General features: G+C 41.3%; 1 protein-coding gene across 12 annotated transcripts in view; it reads right to left on the reverse strand.

Annotated features, from left to right (window-relative positions):
- LOC121283974 (LIM domain only protein 7-like) overlaps positions 1–24,062 on the reverse strand; it is a 222,832-nt gene that overhangs the window by 153,542 nt on the left and 45,228 nt on the right. For all 12 annotated transcript variants that reach the window (XM_041198837.1, XM_041198832.1, XM_041198834.1 and 9 more), the window contains exons 3-4: positions 16,001–16,071; positions 4,234–4,303 (exon numbers count right to left, since the gene is read on the reverse strand). In XM_041198837.1, coding sequence (XP_041054771.1) covers positions 4,234–4,303; positions 16,001–16,071 — 141 coding nt within the window. The remainder of the gene's footprint in view (positions 1–4,233; positions 4,304–16,000; positions 16,072–24,062) is intronic.

The raw sequence follows: 24,062 nt of genomic DNA on the forward strand, positions 1-24,062 counted from the left end.
TGAGAGATGTGCCGCACCATAACATTTCAAATTCTACTTCTGATGGCCCTCAATGCCTCATGGCTGCCCAGTTTTTAGTGATTAGATCTGCTCCGAATCTGTCCCAGTTAGCACGGTGGTAATGTCGCAGACCACAACCGGGGTGGGGGAGGGGGCCCTCAAAGTGTAGATGTGGCTGTGTGGTGGTCACTGGTGCAATTATTGCCATGGACAATGCATCTGTGATGGGCAGATTGCAGAGGACCCAGTCAATTTCCAGAGACCTTCCAGCTACGAAAGATGCCAGACACACATCAAACAAACCCATTTCAGATGGGGTACCTTCATATGATGCACCTTTGCTGATGGCTGAAAAGGCCAATCCTTGAGAGGCAAGTGCTGTCATAATGGCCACACACAAAGCTACCAAGTGTTATGGCGGATTGTTGTTTTCAGTGTTGGCACCTGTTGCCAAGCCATTGGTCATCATGGTGGCACATGCCAGTTCACAGGATGTGATGCCATTTTCTTCCAACATGCAGCTAGTGACTCCCCAGGGTGCAATCACATATCACACAAGTGCCAGGCAATGACCATCTCCAACAAGAGAGAATCGAACCATCGTCCTGACATTCAACAGCATTACCATCACTGAATCCCCCACTATCAACATCCTGGGAGTTACCATTGACCAGAAACTGAACTGGACCAGCCACATAAATACTGTGGCTACAAGAGGTCAGCGGCTCGGTATCCTGCGACAAGTAACTCACTTCCTCACTCTCCAATGCCTATCCACCATCTACAAGGCACAAGTCAGGTGTGTGATGGAATACTCCCCACTTGCCTGGAGGAGTGCAGCTCCCACAACACTCAAGAGGCTTGACACTGACCAGGCCAAAACAGCCTGCTTGATGGCACCACATCCACAAACATTCACTCCCTCCACCACCAACGCATGGTAGCAACAGTGTGTACCATCTACAAGATACACTGCAGTAACTCACCAAGGCTCCTTAGACAGCACCTTCCAAACCCACGGCCACTATCATCTAGAAGGACAAGGGCAGCAGATAGATGGGAACGCTACCTGCTGGAAGGTCCTCTCCAAGTCACTCACCATCCTAACTTGGAAATATATCGCCATTCCCTCACTGTCACGGTCAAAATCCTGGAACTCCCACCCGACAGCACTGCGGGTGTACCTACACCATGTGGACTGGTGGTTCAAGGCGGCAGCTCACCACCACCTTCTCCAGGGCAACTAGGGATGGGCAATAAATGCTCGCCCAGCCAGTGAAGCCCACATCCCGTGAATGAATAAAAAATGTCTAGGGCCGTCAAGTCATGCAGGTTGCTTAACATTACCAACAGCTACTATTGGCAAAAAAAGTGTGCAGTCATTACGTTCAACAATTTCATATCGTAACGTTGAGTTCAGATGGAATCTGCAAAGCTGTGATTGAAAGATGAGCTGCTTTTCCGAGTTTACTTTGAGCTTCACTGGAACAGTATAAGAGGAAGAGCGGTCGGAGAGGGGGGTAGGTAGAGAATTAATCATTTCAAATCATAACCATTTTCCCTATTTTAAATCAGACAGCAGCTGCCAGTAATGATTCTGATATTCCCATTTACACCTCCTCTGGACCCATCTTTTGTTAGTTTTACTTGTCCCGTTATCACTCATTTTCATCTTGCATCATCATCATCATCTTCTTTCCTCATTTCATCAGTCGTGCCTTCCACCCGATCACAGACAAGCCTTTTTTGGTCCTTCCTCCCCTTCCCTGGCCCTCTGTACTTGCTTAAAACCTGTTACTTCCCCAACTTTTTCCAATTTTGCTGAAAGGTCATCAACCTGAAATGTTAACTCTATTTCTCTCCCAAAAGCTCTGCCTGACCTGCTGCGTATTTCCAGCACATTCTGTTTTTATTTCAGATTTTCAGCATCTGCAGGGCTTTAGCTTTTGTATTATTGACTAAGTTATCGTTTTTCTTGATAAGACTGTAAAACTCAGTCTAAAGGCAAGTTTTTTTTCTTTATTCTTTCATGGGACGTGGGTGTCACTGGCTGGGCCAGCATTTATTGCCCATCGCTAGTTGCCCTTGAGAAGGTGGTGGTGAGCTGCCTTCTTGAACCGCTGCAGTCCATGTGGTGTAGGTACGCCCACAGTGCTGTTGGGAAGGGAGTTCCAGGATTTTGACCCAGCGACAGTGAAGGAACGGCCGATATATTTCCAAGTCAGGATGGTGTGCAGCTTGAAGGGGAACTTGCAGATGGTGGCATTCCCATACGTCTGCTGCCATTGTCCTTCTTGGTAGTAAAGGTCAAGGGTTTGGAAGGTGCTGTCAAAGGAGCCTTCATGATGCTGCAGTGCACCTTGTAGATGGTACACACTGCAGCCACTGTGCATCAGTGGTGGAGGGAGTGAATGTTGAAGGCGGTGGATGGGGTGCCAATCAAGCGGGCTGCTTTGGCTGGATGGTGTCAAGCTTCTTGAATGTTGTTGGAGCTGCACTCGATATTTAATAACTTAAGAACATGAGAAATAGGAGGAGTAAACCATACTGGCCCTTGAGCCAGCTCCACTCTTCAACATGATCATGGCTGATCATCTACCTCAACTCCACTTTTCCACCCACTCTCCACATCACTCAATTCCCTCCAAGGCCAAAAATCTCTGCCTGACAGCCTTAAATATATTCAACGGCGGAGCATCCACAACCTTGTGCAGTAGAGAATTTCAAAGCTTCATAACACTGAGTGAAGAAATTTCTTATCACAGCTCTAAACAATTGACCCCTCGTTCCGAGACTATCTCCTCCATGTTCTAAGTTCTCCAGCCAGGAGAAAGGACCTATCAGTGTGTACCCTGTCAAGTTCCTTCAGAATCCCACATGCTTCAATGAGATCACCTCCCATTTTTCTAAATTCCAGCAAGTACAAGAAGTCCAATGTACTCTTTCCTCAGTATAGCTGGTCTATCAGATAGCATTGGAAGTTGGTTCATAGGGTGGCCACCATTTCAGTGATGTGTACACCAGTTCCACCAGAAACGCCAAATGCCAACCAGTTAGGAAATCAGGCAGGAGGCAACACGAAACAACGATACCCAAGAGAACAGAAAGAAATGAGGGAAATGTTCAAATGCTTCACAAAGCGGTATGGTGAGGAAATTCTGAAATGACTTTAGGCAAGAATTCAACACTTGAATGTAAAAAAAAAAAATGACTCTCTTCATGCCAGAAAAGGTTGAGCTCTCCACTGTTAAGTTCACAAATGCTTGTCCTTGCCTAGAATTGAAAACAATTTTCAACAAGAACATCCGTAGGCTAAGAGCAATCATGCACTTATATCAATTGCTATGTTCGAGAGTAAGCGTTAAATAGCAAACACCTCTAACAAAAAAAAGGAAATTATGGGCTGTTGTTTCAATAGCTTCTACGCTCCATCCACAGGTATGTGAAAAGTCCCAAGTTGCTGCCACATTTAGCTAAGATAAACTGGAGTTCAGCCATGAACCAAACAAGAACCTGTATGCTCTGATTGTTGTATTAAATATGAAACTAATAAACTCAAAACTTTAAATAGCAAGCTTACAGAAGCTATTATGCACAATGTATTGTGAAGGAATTTGAGGGTTTACTAATCTCTTCCTCCAACCTCCAACTCCCCAAAAAATATTGTTTAATATTTGAGTTCCAAAAAGGGCACTGCTTTCATGTAAAAGGGACAAAAACACATCATGAAAAGGTAGCCCGGCAACAGGAGGTTGAAATTACAGAAAAAAAATAATAAAAATCTGGAACTGGAAAATGCTCTTGGTCCTTCATGCATAGATTCCACGTATTAGTCCATCATGCAACTTTTACCCCATCACCAACCCACACCCCCACCCCACCATCGCCAACTATTTGATCAGATAATAGTAAGTCTCCTGATCTCCTTCACATTGTTTCCCAGGCTGCATCACCACAACCCACAATTCCTTTTCTCAATAGCCATCTATTTAGTTTCCTTTTGAGAGTGTCAGTACCAAGCCCTAAATTCAATCTGCTCTGGGAGTTGCTCCATGTAATAACCATCTTGAGGCTTTGAGAAAGGGAAGAAAAGGGAGAGAGGAAGTTTTCCCCTAAGCTTGAGCTTTTAAAATAAAAAAGGATGTACCAGAAAACAGAATTTTGTTTTTTTTTAAATGTCTATCAGATCTTCCAAGCAAGTACTAGAAATTATTTTGACAACTTTTAACTTACCAGTCCAGCTATTGGTGTGGACAGACGATTGATCTTTTTACTGACGCCTGGCTTTATTTTGTTAACCAACCTGGGAAGAGGGGGGAAAAAAAAAAGTAGAGTTACTCACCCAGAATTATTTACACACACAGTAAAATAAAACACAATGTTGTACTACTGTAATAAAAGATAAGACTGCTCAGATTCAGCAGACACCAAAGTTTATTCACAATTAATTGCCACTATGCTAAAGATGGAACAAACATCACTTCATATTGCAGATGGTAAAATCTAATTATTTTTGCAGTATTTGAAGAAATATTAAATTGGTAAGATCACAGACTAGGGATGGAAATAAAATGGTCTCTTGAGTAGAGAACTTCACTTTAGATGTTTGATTTTGGTAACTGTAACAACAAGCATTAAAATAATCTCAAGGGAGGGGAAACCCTGTTTGAGGTGAAGGCACAGCCTCTAAATAACACTAAACTTTCATTACCTGTCTGGCTTACTGTTGTTTAATGTCTATGTACCAAACCTGACATTATCTACAAGTGGCAATTTAGGTGGCAAAGCATTAAGACAGGCTATAGTAACATGGATGGAAATGAGAAGCAATAGTGGGACGTCACAATGGCATAGAAAAGAAAGCCAATTATGCCACTGCATTTGGAGAAACAGGTGGACAAGATGAATTGGCTAAGCCCGCTTTACAATGGAAAATGTTTCCGGGGTGTAAGCATGAAGCTCACCCAGGAATTGAGCATAATATGACGCAGTTTATGAAGGAGGCACAAAAGGCGACTGACGGGAGGGCAAAAGTACAGCAACATGTGCAGAATAAAAATAGTTCCAAAGACTAGTTGAAAGATGACCTGATGATGGATGTATTGTTTTATGAATGATAGCAGCTTTGCATTACAACAATCTAACAGGACCTGCCAGCAACTACAAGACAACTCTGGCAATGCACCAACTGCATCATCTATTTGGCCAAATATAGGCAGTAGGAATAAATTTCAGGTAGCTTGTCATTTGCTTACCACAATGAGTGAAAATAGAGCTCTACTTTTCTATTCAGCTTCACACAGGTCATTTAATGCTGGACAGCAACAGTAAGGGCATTTGGCACAGGATAAGGTAAGAACTGTGTGGAACTGAATGCTTCACTATTAAACAAAAATATTCTTTGATACCTTTTATGCCAGTCAACATTGACCTAATCAGGCAATCCAACATTGACTTGGTCAGTTGAGTCAAAATTGTGTAGACAGTTGTGAAAACATTCAAGGGCACTTTGTAAACTGGTAGGAGGACAATTATATAGATAACTGCTCCATGAAAGGCTGCAGTGGCTAAAAATGCAGACTAAATGCAATGATTAAAGAATGTTCTGACGAAAGGTCATCTTGACCTAAAATATTTCTCTTCAACAATGCTGCCCGACCTGTTGAGTATTTCCAGCATTTTTTGCTTTTATTTCAGATTTCCAGTACGCACACTCTATGGGGGAGATGGCAGCGTAGTGACACTGTCACTGGACTTGTAATTCAGAGGCCCAGATTAATGTTCTGGAGGCAAGAGTTCCATGGTAACTGATGGAATTTAAATTCAATTAATAATCTGGAATTGAAAAGCTAGTCTCAGTAATGGTGACCATAAAATCATTGTTGATTATCATAAAAACTCATCTGGTTCACTAGTGCCCTTTAGGGAAGGAAATCTGTCATCCTTTCCTGGTCTGGCCTACATGTGATTCCAGGCCCTCAGCAGTGTGGTTAACTTTTAAATGCTCTCTGAAATGGTGGAGCAAGCTAATCAGTTCAAGGCCAATTAGGGAACAAATGCTGGCCTTGTCAGTGACACCCACATCCCATGAAATAATACATTAAAAAGTATTTTGCTTTTGTAAAAAATGCAAAATTTGTCTAAATTAGTCAGGGGTGGATGTGACGAAGGGACTAACAAATGCCATTCTGACCAGCATCCCAAAACTCAACTCAAGCAACTGTACTTTAAAAAAAAATTAAACACAGTAAATCAATCCTTGTAGTGCCCAAGTATCAATGTCATGAACACCATGCAAGTATTTTCTTTCCCCAAAAACTTGCCTAGGAAAAGCTGAAGTATGTGTCTTCACTGGCAGCAGTAGTACAATTCATGGCATGTAACTGAAATAAGAGACCAACATGTTGCCCCTTGATTGTGGAGGGCAGGGGAGGGACCGACCAATACAGAGGTGCCAATGGGGATGCATGCCAACAAAGCAGGTGAGAAAATATAACCATTTAACTTGTGAGCAAGGCAGCATTGATATTCGTTCCCTGAATTTGTTGGGACATTTTGGGGAAAGAAATTTGAATCAGTACCAAAGACCACAAATCCTCGCATTTCAAGGCTACCAGAGTGTCAATGATATACACCTAGTTTTCACAATCAAGCCTTTAGAATCTCCAACCAATTAACCAAACTGAAAGATTTGCTGATTTTAAATGCATACAAAAATAAATCCCTCTCACAATTCAGAGTCAGACAGACTGAGGGTTGAGACAAAAAAACTAATCTGCTTAATTTCTCCTTTTGGAAGATGGAGAAAGGGAGATGCTGCTGGTTTAATCCTATTGTAATCCTAATAAGACATATTCATCCAAGGTATCAGAGCTGAAAGGTAAAGGGATAAAAATAGAACATAAAATTTTGAGGAGGCAAAATAAAGACTAAACACATTGCTAGGTGAAAGAAAAATTATAATACTCTAAAGTTTGCTTTCCCTTCATACGTGCACAAAGAAGCAGAACTAAATCAGTTCATTTATATTTCTCAATGGTGCACATTAATTCATCATTACCTGTATGTACCTTCAAGTGTTCAAATTTTGTACAGAACACAACTCATCCAGAAATGCAAAGATTTGAAGGGCACAACTTTTCTTTATTTCCAAAAAAAGGGTCTTTTGCAAATCAAAGTATTTTGATAATGAGCAGTTTGTTTGTTCTGTATTTTCCTCTTAATTTTAATCTCTTAAGGCACCAATTCATACTGTGACACACTTCTTCAAGCATTTCTGAGTTATGATTTCCATACAGACCAATGACTCGAGATTCAAGCTTCCAGTTGATAGCTGAAAGAATGACACGTCAAAATTTCACAGCTGTAACAAATGAATAAAATCACTTTTAACTTTAAACACTATTTTCTTTCTGAAAGCAACTCACACTTTAAGCTACTGGCAAGCACAATACCCTTTTATACTCAAACGCCCCATGGAATTATAGCTCTTTTGGCAAACAGTCCATAGTTGCTCCCATTCCAATGGATTTCTGTATCTCCATTTCAACAAGTGGCAACTTTGAGTGACCATTTCCAGGTGCTTTCATAGAGTTTCTTAAATCCATCACAAGCAGTAAAGTCTATTCAGATGATTCTTCTTGCCCCTAGTCATATCAGGATGAATCTCCTGGAGCCTAAACAGCTGCATGATACATTTCTTTGGCTAGAGACCGTCTCCCTCCAGCATATGGTTATGGTAGCTTACAAAACCATATCAGCCTCTTCTCTCTGCTGGCCACACAAAACTGCTGTGTATCTCTGATATTAACTGATTTGTAGGGAACCTATAACCCGATCTCAAAAATGGCTTCTGTTCAAGAGTCATACCGACTCAAAACGTTAACTGTGTTCCTCTCCGCAGATGCTGTCAGACCTGCTGAGTTTTTCCAGGTATTTTTGTTTTTGCTCAGAAATGGCTTCCTCTGCCCTCTTTCCCCATGGCAACATGAAACATGCTAATCTTGGATCCAGGTAGAAATGTTAATTAGCCTCCCAAGAGACCAACTCTGTCATTGTAGAAGTAAATGGACAGTTTACAGCACAATTGTTTACAGCCTGGTACCTTCAACACCTTTGAGATTTCGGGAGACTTAAGAGTCTATTCATCATAAACTCATGACTGTTGCCATTGTCTCTGAGCATAAATACTTCGCACCTTCTTCTCAGCAAAATAATCTAAGCCTTCCTTTGATCTTCAACAATAAAAGCACCCAGGTTTACTCTAGGGCAACTCCAGAACAAGTCATAAGACTCCCTTCATTTACTCGACATTTAAGTCCCAAAATATAATAACTTTATAAACCTCAGAGTTACAACAAACTGGTTCTTCAACACCCCGATCAAGCAACCACTCTAAATAAAAAGTGGAAACTGCAAGTAGTCTATGGAAATGCCAGAGTCATTACAATCAAGTCTAATCACCCCCTTATCCATCAACAAATCAACAATGGTTGGATGGAGTGTAAAAGTTGAATCTGATTGTACTTTTTGTGATGGCGATTTAAATGTTTTGTAATGTTCGTCCAGATATTTTATAAATAAAGTATATTTTTCAAAAAAAAAAAATGGTCGGATGAAGGGACAACAGAGAAGAGTGCCTTTCTAGCCACCTCATCTGGAAGATCAGCTAACTCAGCAGGAATTGAACCCAACACCTGCTGGAACTGGACATTTTCTACATGTACTGGTACTGACACACTGACTTGGAAAAATAATGTCTGATTCCCACAATCTTAAGATAATTTTCAAAAGTTCTAAGAACAAATTAGGAAGACTGAAATTGGATGCATGTTCAGCATCAAAGCATTCACTTTATTGTAAAGCCTTGCCAATATGATCAATGACGACAAGAGGCTAAAAACAAAAAACTGCGGATGCTGGAAATCCAAAACAAAAACAGAATTACCTGGAAAAACTCAGCAGGTCTGGCAGCATCGGCGGAGAAGAACACAGTTGACGTTTCGAGTCCTCATGACCCTTCAACAGAACTCTGTTGAAGGGTAATGAGGACACGACAAGAGTCTTGTTGCTGGAAAGCCGAGTGGCTGCAATGTGCAGGAAGTGCAAAATTGGAAGGGTATTTTCATTGGACAGTAATTTGGAGAGGAATGTTAGAGGACAGGTGCTGCCCCAACAACTGAAGCACATATCCTCCCAGTCCTGGGGATGGCAAGACTTATGGTGACACCTACAACTCTCTATGGTCAACTAATCAAACCTAATCACATTAAAGGAACGTTAATGAAACCCTTGCTCACCATTTCTTTATGTACCACACTACACAGATAGAAGCAAGACTTCAGCTTAGCAGTAACGTACCCGCCTCTGAATCAGGAGCTACAGCTTTCGAAAGCAACTTCAGACAGCCCTGGCTCTCGATTCTGGATTGGCACCCTGTGGGAAACCAGCATCTGCAGAGCATGGGTGCACCACCATCATTCCATGGGCCGTAGGAATGCAGAAAAACCACCTTTTCTACAAAATTGTCTACCCTAATAGCTACAAGGGTGGTCACAGTCTGTCAGAGAGTTAATCAGCCTGTGAATCCTTTATTACCTCATGCTATGTGCCAAGGAGAAAAATAGTGTGAAGGTATAAAGATAATTAAACTGTGACAGCGAAGGCAAGCACACACTTCACAGCTGTTGACAACAGGAGGAATAGTCCAGAGTAGCTGAGCATGCAGAAAATCTTCTCATCACGTCCGAGGGTTTGCTGCACTATGAACAACCTTTCTCCGCTGATTTCTATCTCTGCTGCCCTCGCTGCCAGTACCACAGAGAGGCCAATCCACATTCCAATTGTCCATCCAGCCATCTTGCATCTTCCTTGTCCACATTTATCTTGCATTGCCTCTTTTTCCCCCCCAAACACTCACCTCCTGTTCACATCACATGTCCAAAATATGTGAGCTTCCCTGATATCACTGCTGCCAATAAGTTCCTCTTAACACCAGCTTTCTCGAGCACCCACTCATTTGTCCGTTTGGCCTTCATGACAGGTAATATCGGTCGGGGTCCTTTCATTTCAAATGCTCTTATTCGTCACTCTTCTTGATGGTCCAGCTTTCACAGCTCTGTACTGTCACCGGCCACACAAGGGCTTTCAGAAGACCTATTTTCACTGTAATCGAGAAGCTGTGGCTACTCCTTACTCTTATGTGAGCTCATGATACCATGGCCCTTAAGTTTAGTCCAAATTTCTTTAGTAGACTCTGCATCTTGCTTAATGAGTGACCCAAGATAGCGGAAGGCTATCAACCTGTTCAAGCTGAACTCCAATAATCAGAATCTTGCAGATCTTTTCACCCATCCCCAACATAAAATCAGAGTCTAAATGGCAGCCTGGGAAATCTCAGCACTATGAGTGCCAGGCATCTCCCATTTTTCTTTGGAATCACTCGAGTTATGTGGGAAAAATTGGAACAAGTGCACAATTAAATGTTGGAAAAGCTGTCCTATAATTGTGATCTGTTTTTAGCATTAATATTCTCCATACAAAACCAGTACACTGATTATACCTTACCAGTAACCAAACACACAGTTCCAGATTTATTTTGAAGGCAAGTTGATTTATATAAAACTCCACTGATAAGGTTATCAAATTTTCTATTCAGTCAACGCTTAGTCACTGGGCTGAATAGAGGAGTGTATCTATTCAAACATATGACTACAAAAGGTTTTTAATGAACCCTGATCATGACTGATTCATAACCAGTAGGTTTATAGAATCAGGCAGCAACTTATTTTGCAATGGAGGAATTTTTCTTGTAAATGTTGCTTTGTGCTTCATAAAGTAATTCCCACACAATGAAACAAACTAAAGACCGAAACAAAAACAGAATTGCCTGGAAAAACTCAGCAGGTCTGGCAGTACGGCGGAGAAGAAAAGAGTTGACGTTTCGAGTCCTCATGACCCTTCGACTTTGGTTCAGGCAGTTTTGGTGCTGTGACAGGAGCAGAAACACAAAAGATTCACACTTAGAACGTCAGGAAAGAGGGGCGGGGATTTGGGAAGCGACAACACTTCAAGAAATTTGGTCAATTTTTTTTCAGTCTGTACCCCCAAAAAGAAATGAAACAAATCCACTTTGTGCTTCTTTTATTTCAAATATATTCTGAAATGTAATGTATGAAGATGGGTGTTACTATTTTAATATTTTGGGAATATAGTGGTATTCTGTAAAGAAGGGTATGCGTGTGGTGTGCAGTGTGTAGTGTGCATCCATGATCAATGAAACAGTGGTGGTGGGGGAATGGTTAGTAAAGCCAGCTTGTCTGTGAGAACAGAGAGATTAAAGGTAAAGGTGCTAGATGCGTGCCTTTGTAATGAGACACTGTGGTGAAGTTGAAGGTACAAGTAAATAGGTTGGGTTTTAAAAATTTCCTTCGATATAAGTAGGGATTTGGCTTTTCAGCTGTTAAATTTGAAAAGGGAGTTTAGAAGTGAAAAGGGACTTTTACAACTTACAACGGTCTTATAAGTAAACAAGGGAAGGTTATTAAATTTTATTTGACCTGTAAGAGGAGGCAATAGGAAAACATGAAATATTTTTTATACTTCGGAAAACTCGAGTTCAAAGAGGCGAATAGGACAATGGAATCTAGGACGAAAGGGGAAAAGGATATTTTAAGGAAAGATGTTGAGCCAAGTTGTGGGGCTGTGTGAGGGAGATGTCTTGAGACTAGATGTGTGCTGGGAGGAAGTGTGAAAGGTGCGATCTTGAAGTACCAGCGCATTTTTAAGCCAGAGAAGTCTTTGTTTTCAGAAAGCAGTCAAGTTCAAAAACATTCTTTTGGATTTCCACAGCAGAATGGAAGCAAGTGGTAAGTCATGTGATATACTTTTACCAAAGTGACAACACTTTTTGCCTTTGAGAATATTACTGGATTTTTATGGTTAAAAATCTATAAAGGGAGCTGTTGCCAAGTAGTTTACTTGTGTGACCTGACCAAGTGGGAATTTTCTTGGATGTCAACGGTGTGGTTTTAATCTTATGCACTTAAGTTTTCTTTTCTCCTTCTTAATAAATCTTTTAATTTTAAAATCCCAGAAGTGTTACTGGGATTCAATGCTTCTGGGATCAGTAGTTCTTTCCCTCATTTTCAAAATACTGATCATAACCCTTTTTTTGTAAGACAAGTTTCCCTCTGGGATTTAGCTTGCTCAGCAAATAACATCGGCTGTGGTTGTAACAAGTGCACAACGTGGCCAGAACTCTTGTGGTGTTTGTAAACCTCACCACGAACTGTACGGAGTACATAATTATTAGCAGGGGTCAATTGGGACATCAGCACAGATAGTACTTAGCATCCTGAACTTGAGTGTTAGGAAAGTGAAGGGAAGAGAGAAGGACAGGCAGCACAAGGGTCTCCTGTGATGCCTATGGAGGAAACATGAACCACTCTCTAGTGAATCCTATTCACTTCAACCACTTCCTGTCATAGCAAGTTCTGCATTCTCTTCACTCTTTGGGTGATGCTACTGAGGCGGAGGTAGCCAGTCTTAGAGATCGTGCAGACGTGTGGTCGGAAGTTCATATCAGGGTCAAAAGTGACACCAAGGTCATGAGCAGTCTGCTTTAACCTCAGGCAGTTGCCAGAAGAGAGATGCCTACAGAGAAAATATGAACCACTCTCAAATGAATCCATTCACTTCAACCACTCCCATGCCATCTTCCTGTAATGCCTCTCCACCACTGCCCATCTCAGTGAGCCTACACTTGTCTGGTTCCATTCTTACCTATCAGTTGCATTGGCTTCTCAAGCTGCTCCTGTACCATTACTTCTGATGTCCCTCAAGGATCTCTCCTTCACCCCCACCTTTTTCCACCTCTGTAGCATCACCCAAAGAGTGATGAGAATGCAGAACTCACTTACACAAGGAGTAACTGAAGTGAAGATGCATTTAAGGGAACTTAGACAAGCATTTGAGGAAGAAGAGAAGAGGGATACAATAGAGAGATTTAAATGAGGAAAGACATGAGGTGGCTCCAGTGGAGCTTAAACCCCGGCCTAGGGACATTGGGCCGAATGGACTGTTTGTGCTATATATCTTAGGTTATCACTGAACTTCACCCCTGCCTCAGCTCGTCTACTGCCGAATCCCTCATTCATGCTTTTGTTACCGTTAGACCTGACTATTGCAATACAGACATGACCAACCTCGCACATTCTACCCCTCTGTAAACTCACAGTGATCCGAAACTCTGCTGCCTGTGTCCATGCTCGCACTAAGTCCCATTCACCTTTCACCCCTGTGCTCAATGACCTACATCGACTCCTGGTCAAGCAACACTTCTGTTTTACATTTCTAATGCAGCCCATATTGAGCAGAGGGAGTTGTTGGAGGGCTGTTAAAACTCCAGAGTGGAGTAAGAGTTGAAAACAAAAGTTACAGCCATGCCACAAAGAAATCATTAGGAACAGAAGATTAGAAAATAGCTAGCCCTTAAAAAAAAAAATTGCACAAAGGACTAGTGAATTTAGGAACACTGAAAAATAGGACAGGAAGAGACACTGGCACATTCAAAAAAAAAAAATCAAAATCCTCTTTTGGTTTATCCTTCACATAAAGATGACCCAGCAAACTACAGACCCGTGAGGCAGTCCAACACCTGTTATAGATATTATTAGAAGACATCCTGAAAGAGGGGATAATGAAACAACCAGATAAGTATGCAACTGGAAGAGGAAATCTACATGTGGTTAATATAAATTCTTTGGATGTGATACATTAAGATTCCAGGAAGCCTTCTGAAATGATGCCACACGAGTATTCAGACCACAAGATAGGAAGGGGCAGAATCGGGGGCTTCTGCAGTGGTCTGAAAATGATCTAAAGCACAGAAAGCAAATAAAAATGATGGAACGGTGACCAACGTGGCAAGGAATCACATGTTGAATGCCACCGGGATCATTGCTAGGGTCATCATTATATATTTTAAAGAAATACACAATTTTTAAAAAATGAGGTGGAGAGGCGCAACAAGCCATTTATGTTCGTTGACACAGCAAACAGGGAGAGTGGGAAACTTTTAAAACATGCAAGACAAACATCAAGGGACTCAGGTTAGTAAGGTGACTGAGTGAGTGACAAATGGCACAATGTTCAATGAAGACACTCACAGCGACAGCACAAACCAAAGATTCAAGGCATAAGATATGAGAATGAGTGTTTGGAGGCATTGGTGCAAGACTCACTAAAATCAGTAGAATTGAGTGCAGGAACAGAAAGGATAGCATGAATCAGATGCTGAACTCTTCGGCCAGTCAAATAAGAGCTCAAATCTCAGGAGGTGAAGATAATGTACAATCTTAATCACATCTAAAGTACTGTGTACAATTCCGGTCACCATCCTGCAACAAGATGGTTTAACAAATGAAGCCAATGCAGAAAGAGGTAACCAAATAGATCTAACTGGAGGCACCCGAGCTATGAGGAAGATTTAAAGAGCTTGGGGTTCTCTGTCTCTTGAACAAAGTTCGAAGATACTTAAGAGAAAGGACAATAAATTTAAAAAATAAATAGACAATAAACTGAGATGTAATATTTTATATATCGCCATAAATTCTAGAACCTGGGTAAACCTTGGAGTCAAGCTTAGAGGCAAGGGGCACAGTTCAGATTTAAGTGTTTTTGCGAAGGGTAACACCTCTCCCTCGAGGTACCGCCCCCAAGAGGACATTGCCAACCATGGACTTGCACTGGATTGGTCCATGATTATGCTTCACAAAGTGCTGCAGTGGTTTGCCATTGCCTTCTGCAGTGTGGATGACCAGGAAACTCTCCCGCTCTTACCATCAGGTATATTGGAAGGGTTTACAGGCTGATGATCAACCCATTTGGCCACATTATGCACAAAACTTCCATGGTCATCAGGCCCTGGAAGTGAGATGTGAACTTGGAGCTTCTGGCCCAGAGGTAAGGGCACTATCAATGCACCAGAAGACCTCCAAGGGTAACAAAGCATGTTAAATGGACTTCCAGAGGAGACAGGCAGTGTGGGAAAATTGAAGGGAGAGTGGGTAATTCCGAGGTCTTTGCTTTTGAGACCACACAGATGGACTGCAGGATTTTCAGTCCTGTACATTCCAATATTCCCATATTTGGACATACAAAATTCACGTGATTAAATTCCTAGTGAAACAAGTCTTCTTAGCATTGTACATGGAACCTACATTGAGGAATATTTCAAGGCCAGGGTTAATTAGGTTTAATATCATAAGAAATGTTTTCTCCACTTTTCACAAGAGATATAAATGTGTTACCAGCATGATCAATACAAAGCAACAAGGGGTAATGATGCAAATGCCCAACTTGCAATGCTTGCCTCTTTCCATCATCCCCACCTCCCAAACCCCAATAAAAGCACTTTGGTTTTGTCATTATGGTGTCTGATACACACACATTCCCATTATCAAACTTGAGCCCCCACATTAAGGGATTAAGAAATCAAGACAAAGAGAGTTCCTATTTGTAGAAACACAGCCAATTATACAAGCCCAAAGGAAAGCAAGACCCAAAGCTTGAGGTGGGGTTTTAAGTGTGCAATGTAGCAATACTGGAAATCAACCCATTAAAAAATAAACCACATAGCCCACAAATACAGATAAGGTCGTGACCACTTGTCCAGCCAGGGCCAATTTACACAACATTACTGGTTTGTAAAACTATTTGTAGACATATTAGGAGCATCCCAACTCTCAGTGAAATGTATACCTCCTGTGTTCCCTTAAACAGGTTAGGCTTCCTGGTCTAGTGGTGCCCTCAAATATTCATGGATTCTCTGAATGAAATATCATTGTTAATTCTACCAGAGTGAATGTTGAGTTGTGTTCAATGTTGCATTGCCAGAGTATGAACTAAACACAGTCTCATTTAACCCTTCATTCTGTCGCAGTCCCTCAAGGGAACAAAATGGAAACCATTATTGCATGCACACAATACTCTTACATACTCGCAAAGCAAAACTCCATCTTCCAGCGCCGATCGAAAATCTTTGTTGCCAAAACTCTTCCCAGTAACCACCTACAAAAGAAATAAAGACAGTTCAGATCAGTTAAATATTTGTCATTCCAAATCTTTCAATCCTAGGATACAATAACAAAAGATTATAACAGGAAAAGATTTCATAACATAAATAATAAATCATGTGCCAAATTGCATGCACTTTCACAATTTCGGATGCGTATTTGATGAGAAATATAACACTCAGTATCAAGAATTACTCCTGTCTTAAGGGTATTTTGTAAAATGCATACAATGCAGTATTTCAGCTAGCTCAAAACATGTAGGCTATTATAAAAGTCATTATATTACCAGCACACACCCATAAACAGCCATACAAATATGCTCCGAATCTTTTTGAAAACAAGGCTGACAATTTTCACTCAAAGCAAAAACCAGGATCCAATTATTTTGAACATTGTAAAAATAAGCATGTTGTTTTCCCTACACTCTGCTAAAACTACCTAAGGTCTTCTTGGAATGCAACGATAACACACCCCCCCCCCGCCACAAGCTTCTGTTCTCTACCACAAATCATCTTCACAAACCCCCCTCTCCTTTGTCTCCCCCCCCCCACACCTGCATCTTTAAGTGCGAGGAGCTCATGAACTTCTTTGTCACCAAGACTGGGAATGTCCAATCAGCTGCCTCGTCCCCTGGCCCATTAGGCAGAACTTCCTCCAAAGCTGTCCCCCACCCTGTCCTGGTTCTGACCTCCCACTTTTCTCTAATTTTTCTCCCATCTCCCCTTATGCCCTCTCTCAGCCCATTTCATCCATGAGACGCACCTTCTGCTCCCTCAATCCTATTTCCACTAAACTGATGATTATCCAACATTCCCTCTGGTCCAAGTTAGCTGATATTGCTAATTGTTGTCTCACTTCAGTACTGTCTCTCTGAGTGTCTTATTGTCTCCTGAAGCTATGCCCAGGTTTCAATCCCTTCAGTCAGGTTCCCACTCCCGCCATCGTACCAAAGCAGCACTTATCGAAGTCATAAACGACATCCCATATGACTGTGACAAAGGTAAACTTGCCCTCCTCGTCCTTCTCAACCTATCTGCAGCCATTAATATGGTTGACCATGCCATACTCCTCCAACACGTTCAGCTGGGTAGGACTACATGCACCTGGTTCCATTCTTATCCATCTAGCCGTAGTCAGAGAATCACCTGCAGTGGCTTCTCTTCACATCCTGCACCGTCACCACTGGTGTCCCCCATGGATCCATCCTTGGCTCCTTCCTATTTCTCACCCGCATGCTGCCCCTTGGTGACATCATCCAAAACAGTATTAGTTTCGATAATTAGGCAGATAACACCCACCCTCTACCTCTCACGACTCCTCCGCTGTCACTAACTTATCAGAATGTTTGTCTGACATCTGGTGCGAGAAAAATTCTCTCCAACTAATCACTAGGAAAGACCACTGGAAGTTTGTTGCTCCCCGCGATAAATTTTGTTCCCTAACCACCAGTACCATCCCTCCTGCTGGCAACTGCCGGGGTCCAAACCAGACCGTTCACAATCTCGGTGCCATATTTCATCCCGAAGTGAGCTTCCAGCCACATAGCTGCAACATCGCTAAAATCACCCAGTTCCAAAATGCCCGCATTGTTCCCCCCCAACCTCACCTCATCTGAAACTCTCATTTATACCTCCAACTGCCTGGACCCTGAACTCTGGAATTTCCTCCCTAAACCCCTACTCCTCTCTACCTCAATTTTCTCGTAAATCCACCTCTTTGACCAAACCCTCAATCATTTTCCTAATATCTCCTATTTCAGAATGCCCCCATGAAGCATGGACTATTTTATTACACTACATAGTTACAAGTTGATTTGATTGTAACCCACATGGTTACTTGTATATTCTACTCATAAGCAATTAAAAAGTGCAAATCAACAATTTCACCCTGTGAGTAACACAGCTATGAAATCTGAAATTTAAATTTCCATCCTGTGCCAAGTTAACTAATCGCAACCAAAGTGACTTTCAGGATTTGCCAACAGGTCTTAGAGTTTGCTATTCAGCAATTGAAACCCTCCCCTTGCCAAAAAGCTCAGCAGTAGTCAATAGTGGCCATTTAAGGAAGGTATTGGTGGGTGGTGAACATAAGAAAGATAAAGGGAAGCCTTTGGAAAGGAGGTGGAAATATTCACAAGAAATAATAAGACAAACCACTACACAGAATGAAGATTATTGATGATGAATTACAGGGTAACTTTACTGCTTTGTGTGTGTTATGTGAACGTAATCCAAGCTAAAATTATTCAAAGGCATAATATTTTAGCCCACAAAACACTCAGGCATGCAACATGCGGTTACAAGCCTCCAAGGCATATTTTTACAATGTTACATGTATTGTACTACTTCACCTCCAGAGTATCTCAGCCTTTGAGAATTCACTCAGCTCAGATGCTCTTTTGTGAAGCTGGCATTATTCGAAATGTTACCATGTGTGACAAGCTCTGCTGCAGAGCTGTGAAAAGCCAACATGCACTGAGTTAAATAAAATACAGTGCAGTAGCAGGCTGGAACATCATAAAATTAACAGGGTATCAAGCTAAAGGCTCATTCAATATACTTTTCACTTGGCATTCATGAACAAGGGAGAGCAAATAAGTAAATAAACAATTGATTTTGATCAACAGTTACCAAGCATTATCCAGCGATCCTTAGTGAAAATGTGGACATTGAGAAGGTAGAGAATCTAGATTGTCTATGGGGTTCTCTAGAGGAAATCACTCATCACCTCTTGGAAGTTGACTTGGAAGAATGGCCACTGAAAGATGCAGAATCTACTGAGGTTGAAGATGTATTAGAAGATTAGAAGAGCTTATCCCAAAACACTTCAGCCAATGAAATGATTTTTGAAGTACAGCCTGTGTTGCAAGGTAGGATACATGACAGCTAATTTGTATACAACTAGGTCCCACGAGCAGCAATGAAATAAATGAGCACATGACCTGATTTAGGGATGTTGACCAAGAGATAAATTATTGGTCAGGATACCAGGCAATCTTCCCTCCCCCGCCCACCCTTTGAATAGCCGCCCCAGGCTGTAATGTGGTTTTGGTTTGATGTCTCATCTGGGCAGTGCAGCACTCTCTCATTCCTCAAATGAAGCAACAGCCAAAATTCTGACTTCAAATCTCCTGAACTCATGACCTTCTGATTCACTAGGGGAATGTGGTGTCATTGGATCAAGGCTGACGCCTGTCAGAATACATGGAACCAGGGGCAGGTGTGGGACCAGAAAGCTGATCATTCCACAGCACACTATTACAATTCTTTCTTCCACTGTAACCGAAAGAACACAGCCGAGGCTGTTTTGTACATTATCAATTGTTACTGCACAAATTAGTGAACAACTCTCAAAGTTGCCTGAGAACCAGTTGTGGGAAGGAAACAGAAAATCCAGCTGATTTTCTCTTTCATTTTGAACACTTCCATCTCTCCAATAACCTATTTCCCAGCCTGTTTGCAAAGGCAGGGCATAAAGATCAAAATCAACAAATTATACATGCATAAAAACAAAAAATCTGCAGATGCTGGAAATCCAAAACAAATCCAAAATTATACATGCAGGCGTATTTACATTCGAGAGAGAGGAAAAAATCAAGTTGCCTTTGGTTCTATGGTTAGTAATTTGGCAATGTCCCACTATGTAATCCTCTGGTTTACGGCTATACTGCAAAAGTGCTGCACCAGAACTAGAAGTGCAAGGTGAATATGAATGCTCAACCTTTCAAGTATTGGCCAAAAAAGTTAGATTATTTCCAAGAGCTCTGAATAAAATGTAAGCACTGATGCAATCAATCACTAGCAGACACACACACTAAAAGAGTCTGCCTTTCTACCCCTGTGAAAACAGCTAACTGCCTAACAATCTTTCAAAAGTCAATATAAAGCAAGTGACTTTTGTAACTAATGTGTCTCCACTAACTGCACAATTGTTGGCATTCTTCATCTGGCAATTCCTCCACATTACAGTACAGGACCAGCAATACGGCAATAGCTGTTAATTTCCCCCTACAGGAATAGCACCACCTGCTGGAGAGAGAACTGTATTGACATTATGCACATTGGCTTCACTTGTCGAAAACGCCACTCAGTAATATTTCAATCTGTGGCAAGCACTTGTTCTTTTCAACTACAATTCCATTCAGAATTTTATGCAAGTAATTTACTAACCTGGCCCATGACTAAGAATGCTTATAGAAACACAGAAAATAGGAGTGGGAGTAGGTCATTCAGTCCTTCGAGCCTGCTCCGCCATTCAATATGATAATGGCTGATCCTCTATCTCAACATCATACTCCCACTCTCTCTCCAAATCCATTGACACCTTTAGATATCTATCCATTTCCTTCTTAAATATATTCAATGACTTGGCCTCCACAGCCTTCTGAGGTAGAAAATTCCACAGATTCACTACCCTCAGAGTGAAGATGTTTCTTCTCATCCCCTAATTGGCCCACCCTGAGACTGTGACCCCTTGTTCTAGACGACCCCCCCCCCACCAAAACCAGCCGGAGGAAATATCATCCAAGCATCCAGTCTGTCTATCCCTGTCAGAATTTTATACATTTCAATGAGATCCCTTCTCATTCTTTTAAACCTTAGTGAATATAGGCCTGGTCAACCCAATATATCCTCATACGACAATCCTGCCATCCCAGGAATCAGCCTGGTGAATCTTTGCAGTGCTTCCTCTATGGCAAGTATATCCTTCCTTGGTTAAGGAGGCCAAAACTGCACACAATACCCCAGGTGTGGTCTCACCAAGGCCCTGTACAGCTGCAGTAAGACATCCTTAGTCCTGTACTCAAGTCCTCTCGCAATGAAGGCCAACATACCATTTGCCTCCTTAAATTCTTGCTGCACCTGTATGCTTGCATTCAGTGATTGGTGTACAAGGACATCCAGGTCCCTTTACACAACAACATTTCCCAATTTATCACCATTTAAATAATACTCTGCCATTCTGTTTTTCCAACTGAAGTGGATAATTTCACACTTATCCATGTTATACTGCATTTGCCGTGTATTTGCCCACTCGCTCAATTTATCTAAATCACCTAAAAGCCTCTTAACACCCTCTTCACCACTCACATTCCCATCAAATTTCATGTCATCAGCAAACTTGAAAATATTACAAATAGCTCCCTTATCCAAATCATCGATATATATTGCAAATAGCGGGGGCCAGGCACTGATCCCTGTGGTACCCCACCAGTTACTGCCTGCCACTCCAAAAGATCCATTTATTCCTACTCTGCTTCCTGTCTGCTAATCAGTTCTCAATCCATGCCAATATATTACCCCCAATCCCATGTGCTTTAATTTTGCATACTAATTTATGTGGGACTTGATCAAAAGCTTTCAGAAAATCCAAATATACCACATCCGCTAGTATCCCCTTATTTATTCTGCTAGTAATGGCCTCAAAAATCTCCTACAGGTTTGTCAAACATGATTTCCCTTCCCAAGTTGACTTAGAAAATATCAACAAGATTAGACAACGTGTCCTGTTATCACATCCTTTAACAGTAGACTCTAGCATTTTCCCTACTACTGATATTAGGCTAACTGGTCTGTAATTCGCCGTTTTCTCCCTCCCTCTCTTTTTTAAAATAGTGAGGTTACATTTTCCACCCTCCGACCTGCCTGAACTGTTCCAGAATCTACAGAATTTTGGAAGATGACAACCAGCACATCCACTATTTCCATGGCCACCTCCTTCAGTACCCTGGGATATAGGTAGTCAGGTGCTGGGAATTTGTCAGCTTGCAGTCCCATTAATTTCTCCAGCATTATTTTTTAGTCATACTAATTTTCTTCAATTCCTCCTTCTCACCAGTTCCCTAGCATTTCTGGGATTTTTTTTTTTGTGTTTTACTCCGTGAAGACAGAACTAAAGTAGTTGTTTAATTGCTCTGCCATTTTTGTTCTCCATTACAAATTCTCCCATTTCAGACTGTAAGGGACCTACATTTGTCTTCCCTAATCTTTTTCTTTTTACATACTTATAGAAGCTTTTATATTCCTTGCAAGTTCACTCATACTCTATTTCTCCCCTCTTAAAATCAACCTCTTGATCCTCCTTTGCTGAATTCTAAACTGCTCCCAAACCTCAGGCTTGCTGCTTTTTCTAGCAACTTTATGTGCCTCCTCTTTGGGTCTAATACTATCCTTAATTTCTTTTGTTAGCCATGGTTGGGCTGCTTTTATTGTTGTGTTTTTGTGCCAGAAAGGAATGTATAATTGTTGCATTGCATACATTCATTCCTTAAATATCGAACTAATTCTAATGACAACTGTCCATAATGAGCCACTTCCCTTCACTTGAAAGTGAAGGGAAATGTTAAAGAATGATTAAGTCAGAACCAGCCTTCTGGAAACTGGTCCAAATTCTCACCATTTATAACGTTAGGCATATTAGGTCAGCATCAGAACGACTACACGCACACACACGCACATGCGCGCACACACTCTGTACTAAGATCAAGTTAATAAAAGAGCAATTTTAGAGTAAATACATATTTTTCTAGTTTAATAGAAATTGCCTGACAAGATAATCATATTGGTGAACCTACAATTACAAACTGGTGTGCCAGTGTGGAAAATAGCTTTTCCACAGCATCCAAATACATCAACACACAGTTTGTGCTTCAGAGTTAATATAATGGTAGACAAATTCAACACTACACAGAAAAATTACTGTTTTGCTGAAAGACATTTGTAAATGGTGAAAATGTTTAATATAGAGTGTTTTGCAGGAAGTTACTCTTGCCCTGATTGCACATACCCTTATCATCAGTGACATTTAATTTGGACTAATTTGGATTTGACTTTGGATGGGAAATTAACCTTAAAAATGTTAACATTTCAAACAAAGTGTAACTGGAAAATGCATCTTGAGCCTAAACCGAACTTCAAACCTCACATCCATTCCATCACCAAGACAGCCTGTTTTGACATCCAAAATTAGGCCCTCCCTTTGTCCTTACTGCAATCAGAACCCTTATCTATGCTATTGTCACCTCAAGACTATTTCTATCATGCTAACAAGCTCGACCCTACAAAAACATCAACCCGTCCAGGGTGCTAGCTGCATCCTATTCTCTTAAATGATCTTCCTCCATTTCCTGCTCAATGTTGATTATCTTACCCCTTTTATTAAGTCCCTTGGGGCATTTCACAACATTGAAAAATTTTTTAAAGAAGTGTTAGGTTAGTGTTACTGAATAGCAAAATCGAAAGCACAAACCCTCACTTGTTTTCTTCCCCATCTCTGAGCTAAGGATATAGCCCAGTTCGGCAGTGATCAGACAACTTCAGCACATAGACCAGAGAATAACCTGGGGTCCAGGAACACACCAGGCATTGCATTTACCCAGTAAGTCAGTAAGGGTGTGGGATGAAATGGCACCTCTTTCAAAGAGCTGATACAGGCATAATGGGTTAAATGGCCTCCTTCTATAAAGTATAATCCAATGTCAACAGGGAAACTCTGATTTGATGGCTCCTTAGTACAAGCCAATTAGTAAAATTCATCATTGGGTATCCACAAGTCATTTTCATGCCACTTCTGTTAACTGTTATGACCTTGAATCATTTTATAAGATGCGACAATGAGTCCCAGCATGGAATGATCTAGATTTAATTCCTCATTGTACCAATTAAGTAACTCCAGCCAGATTGGCATCAAGGGGGTACAACTGGCCTCAGCGCGTACATGAAAATAGGACCATGTTTTGCCACAATACATGATCACAGCCAGCATTGATGAGACTAAAATCAGCATGATTTATCATTAAGAAGGAAAGGAAGGTGAATTTAAACAGCGCTCAAAAAAATTATGTAACCTTTGCAGTTAAAAAATTTTGATCACTAGAAGGCTGGATTGTACAACAATACATTCTTCCTCACATTACTCTGTCCATGAATTCACTTTAAGAGAGTTGTCACTGGACATCAATTACACACCATTAGCAGTTCTCATTTT

Source organism: Carcharodon carcharias, chromosome 11 (assembly GCF_017639515.1).
Source record: "Carcharodon carcharias isolate sCarCar2 chromosome 11, sCarCar2.pri, whole genome shotgun sequence".
Taxonomy (NCBI): domain Eukaryota; kingdom Metazoa; phylum Chordata; class Chondrichthyes; order Lamniformes; family Lamnidae; genus Carcharodon; species Carcharodon carcharias.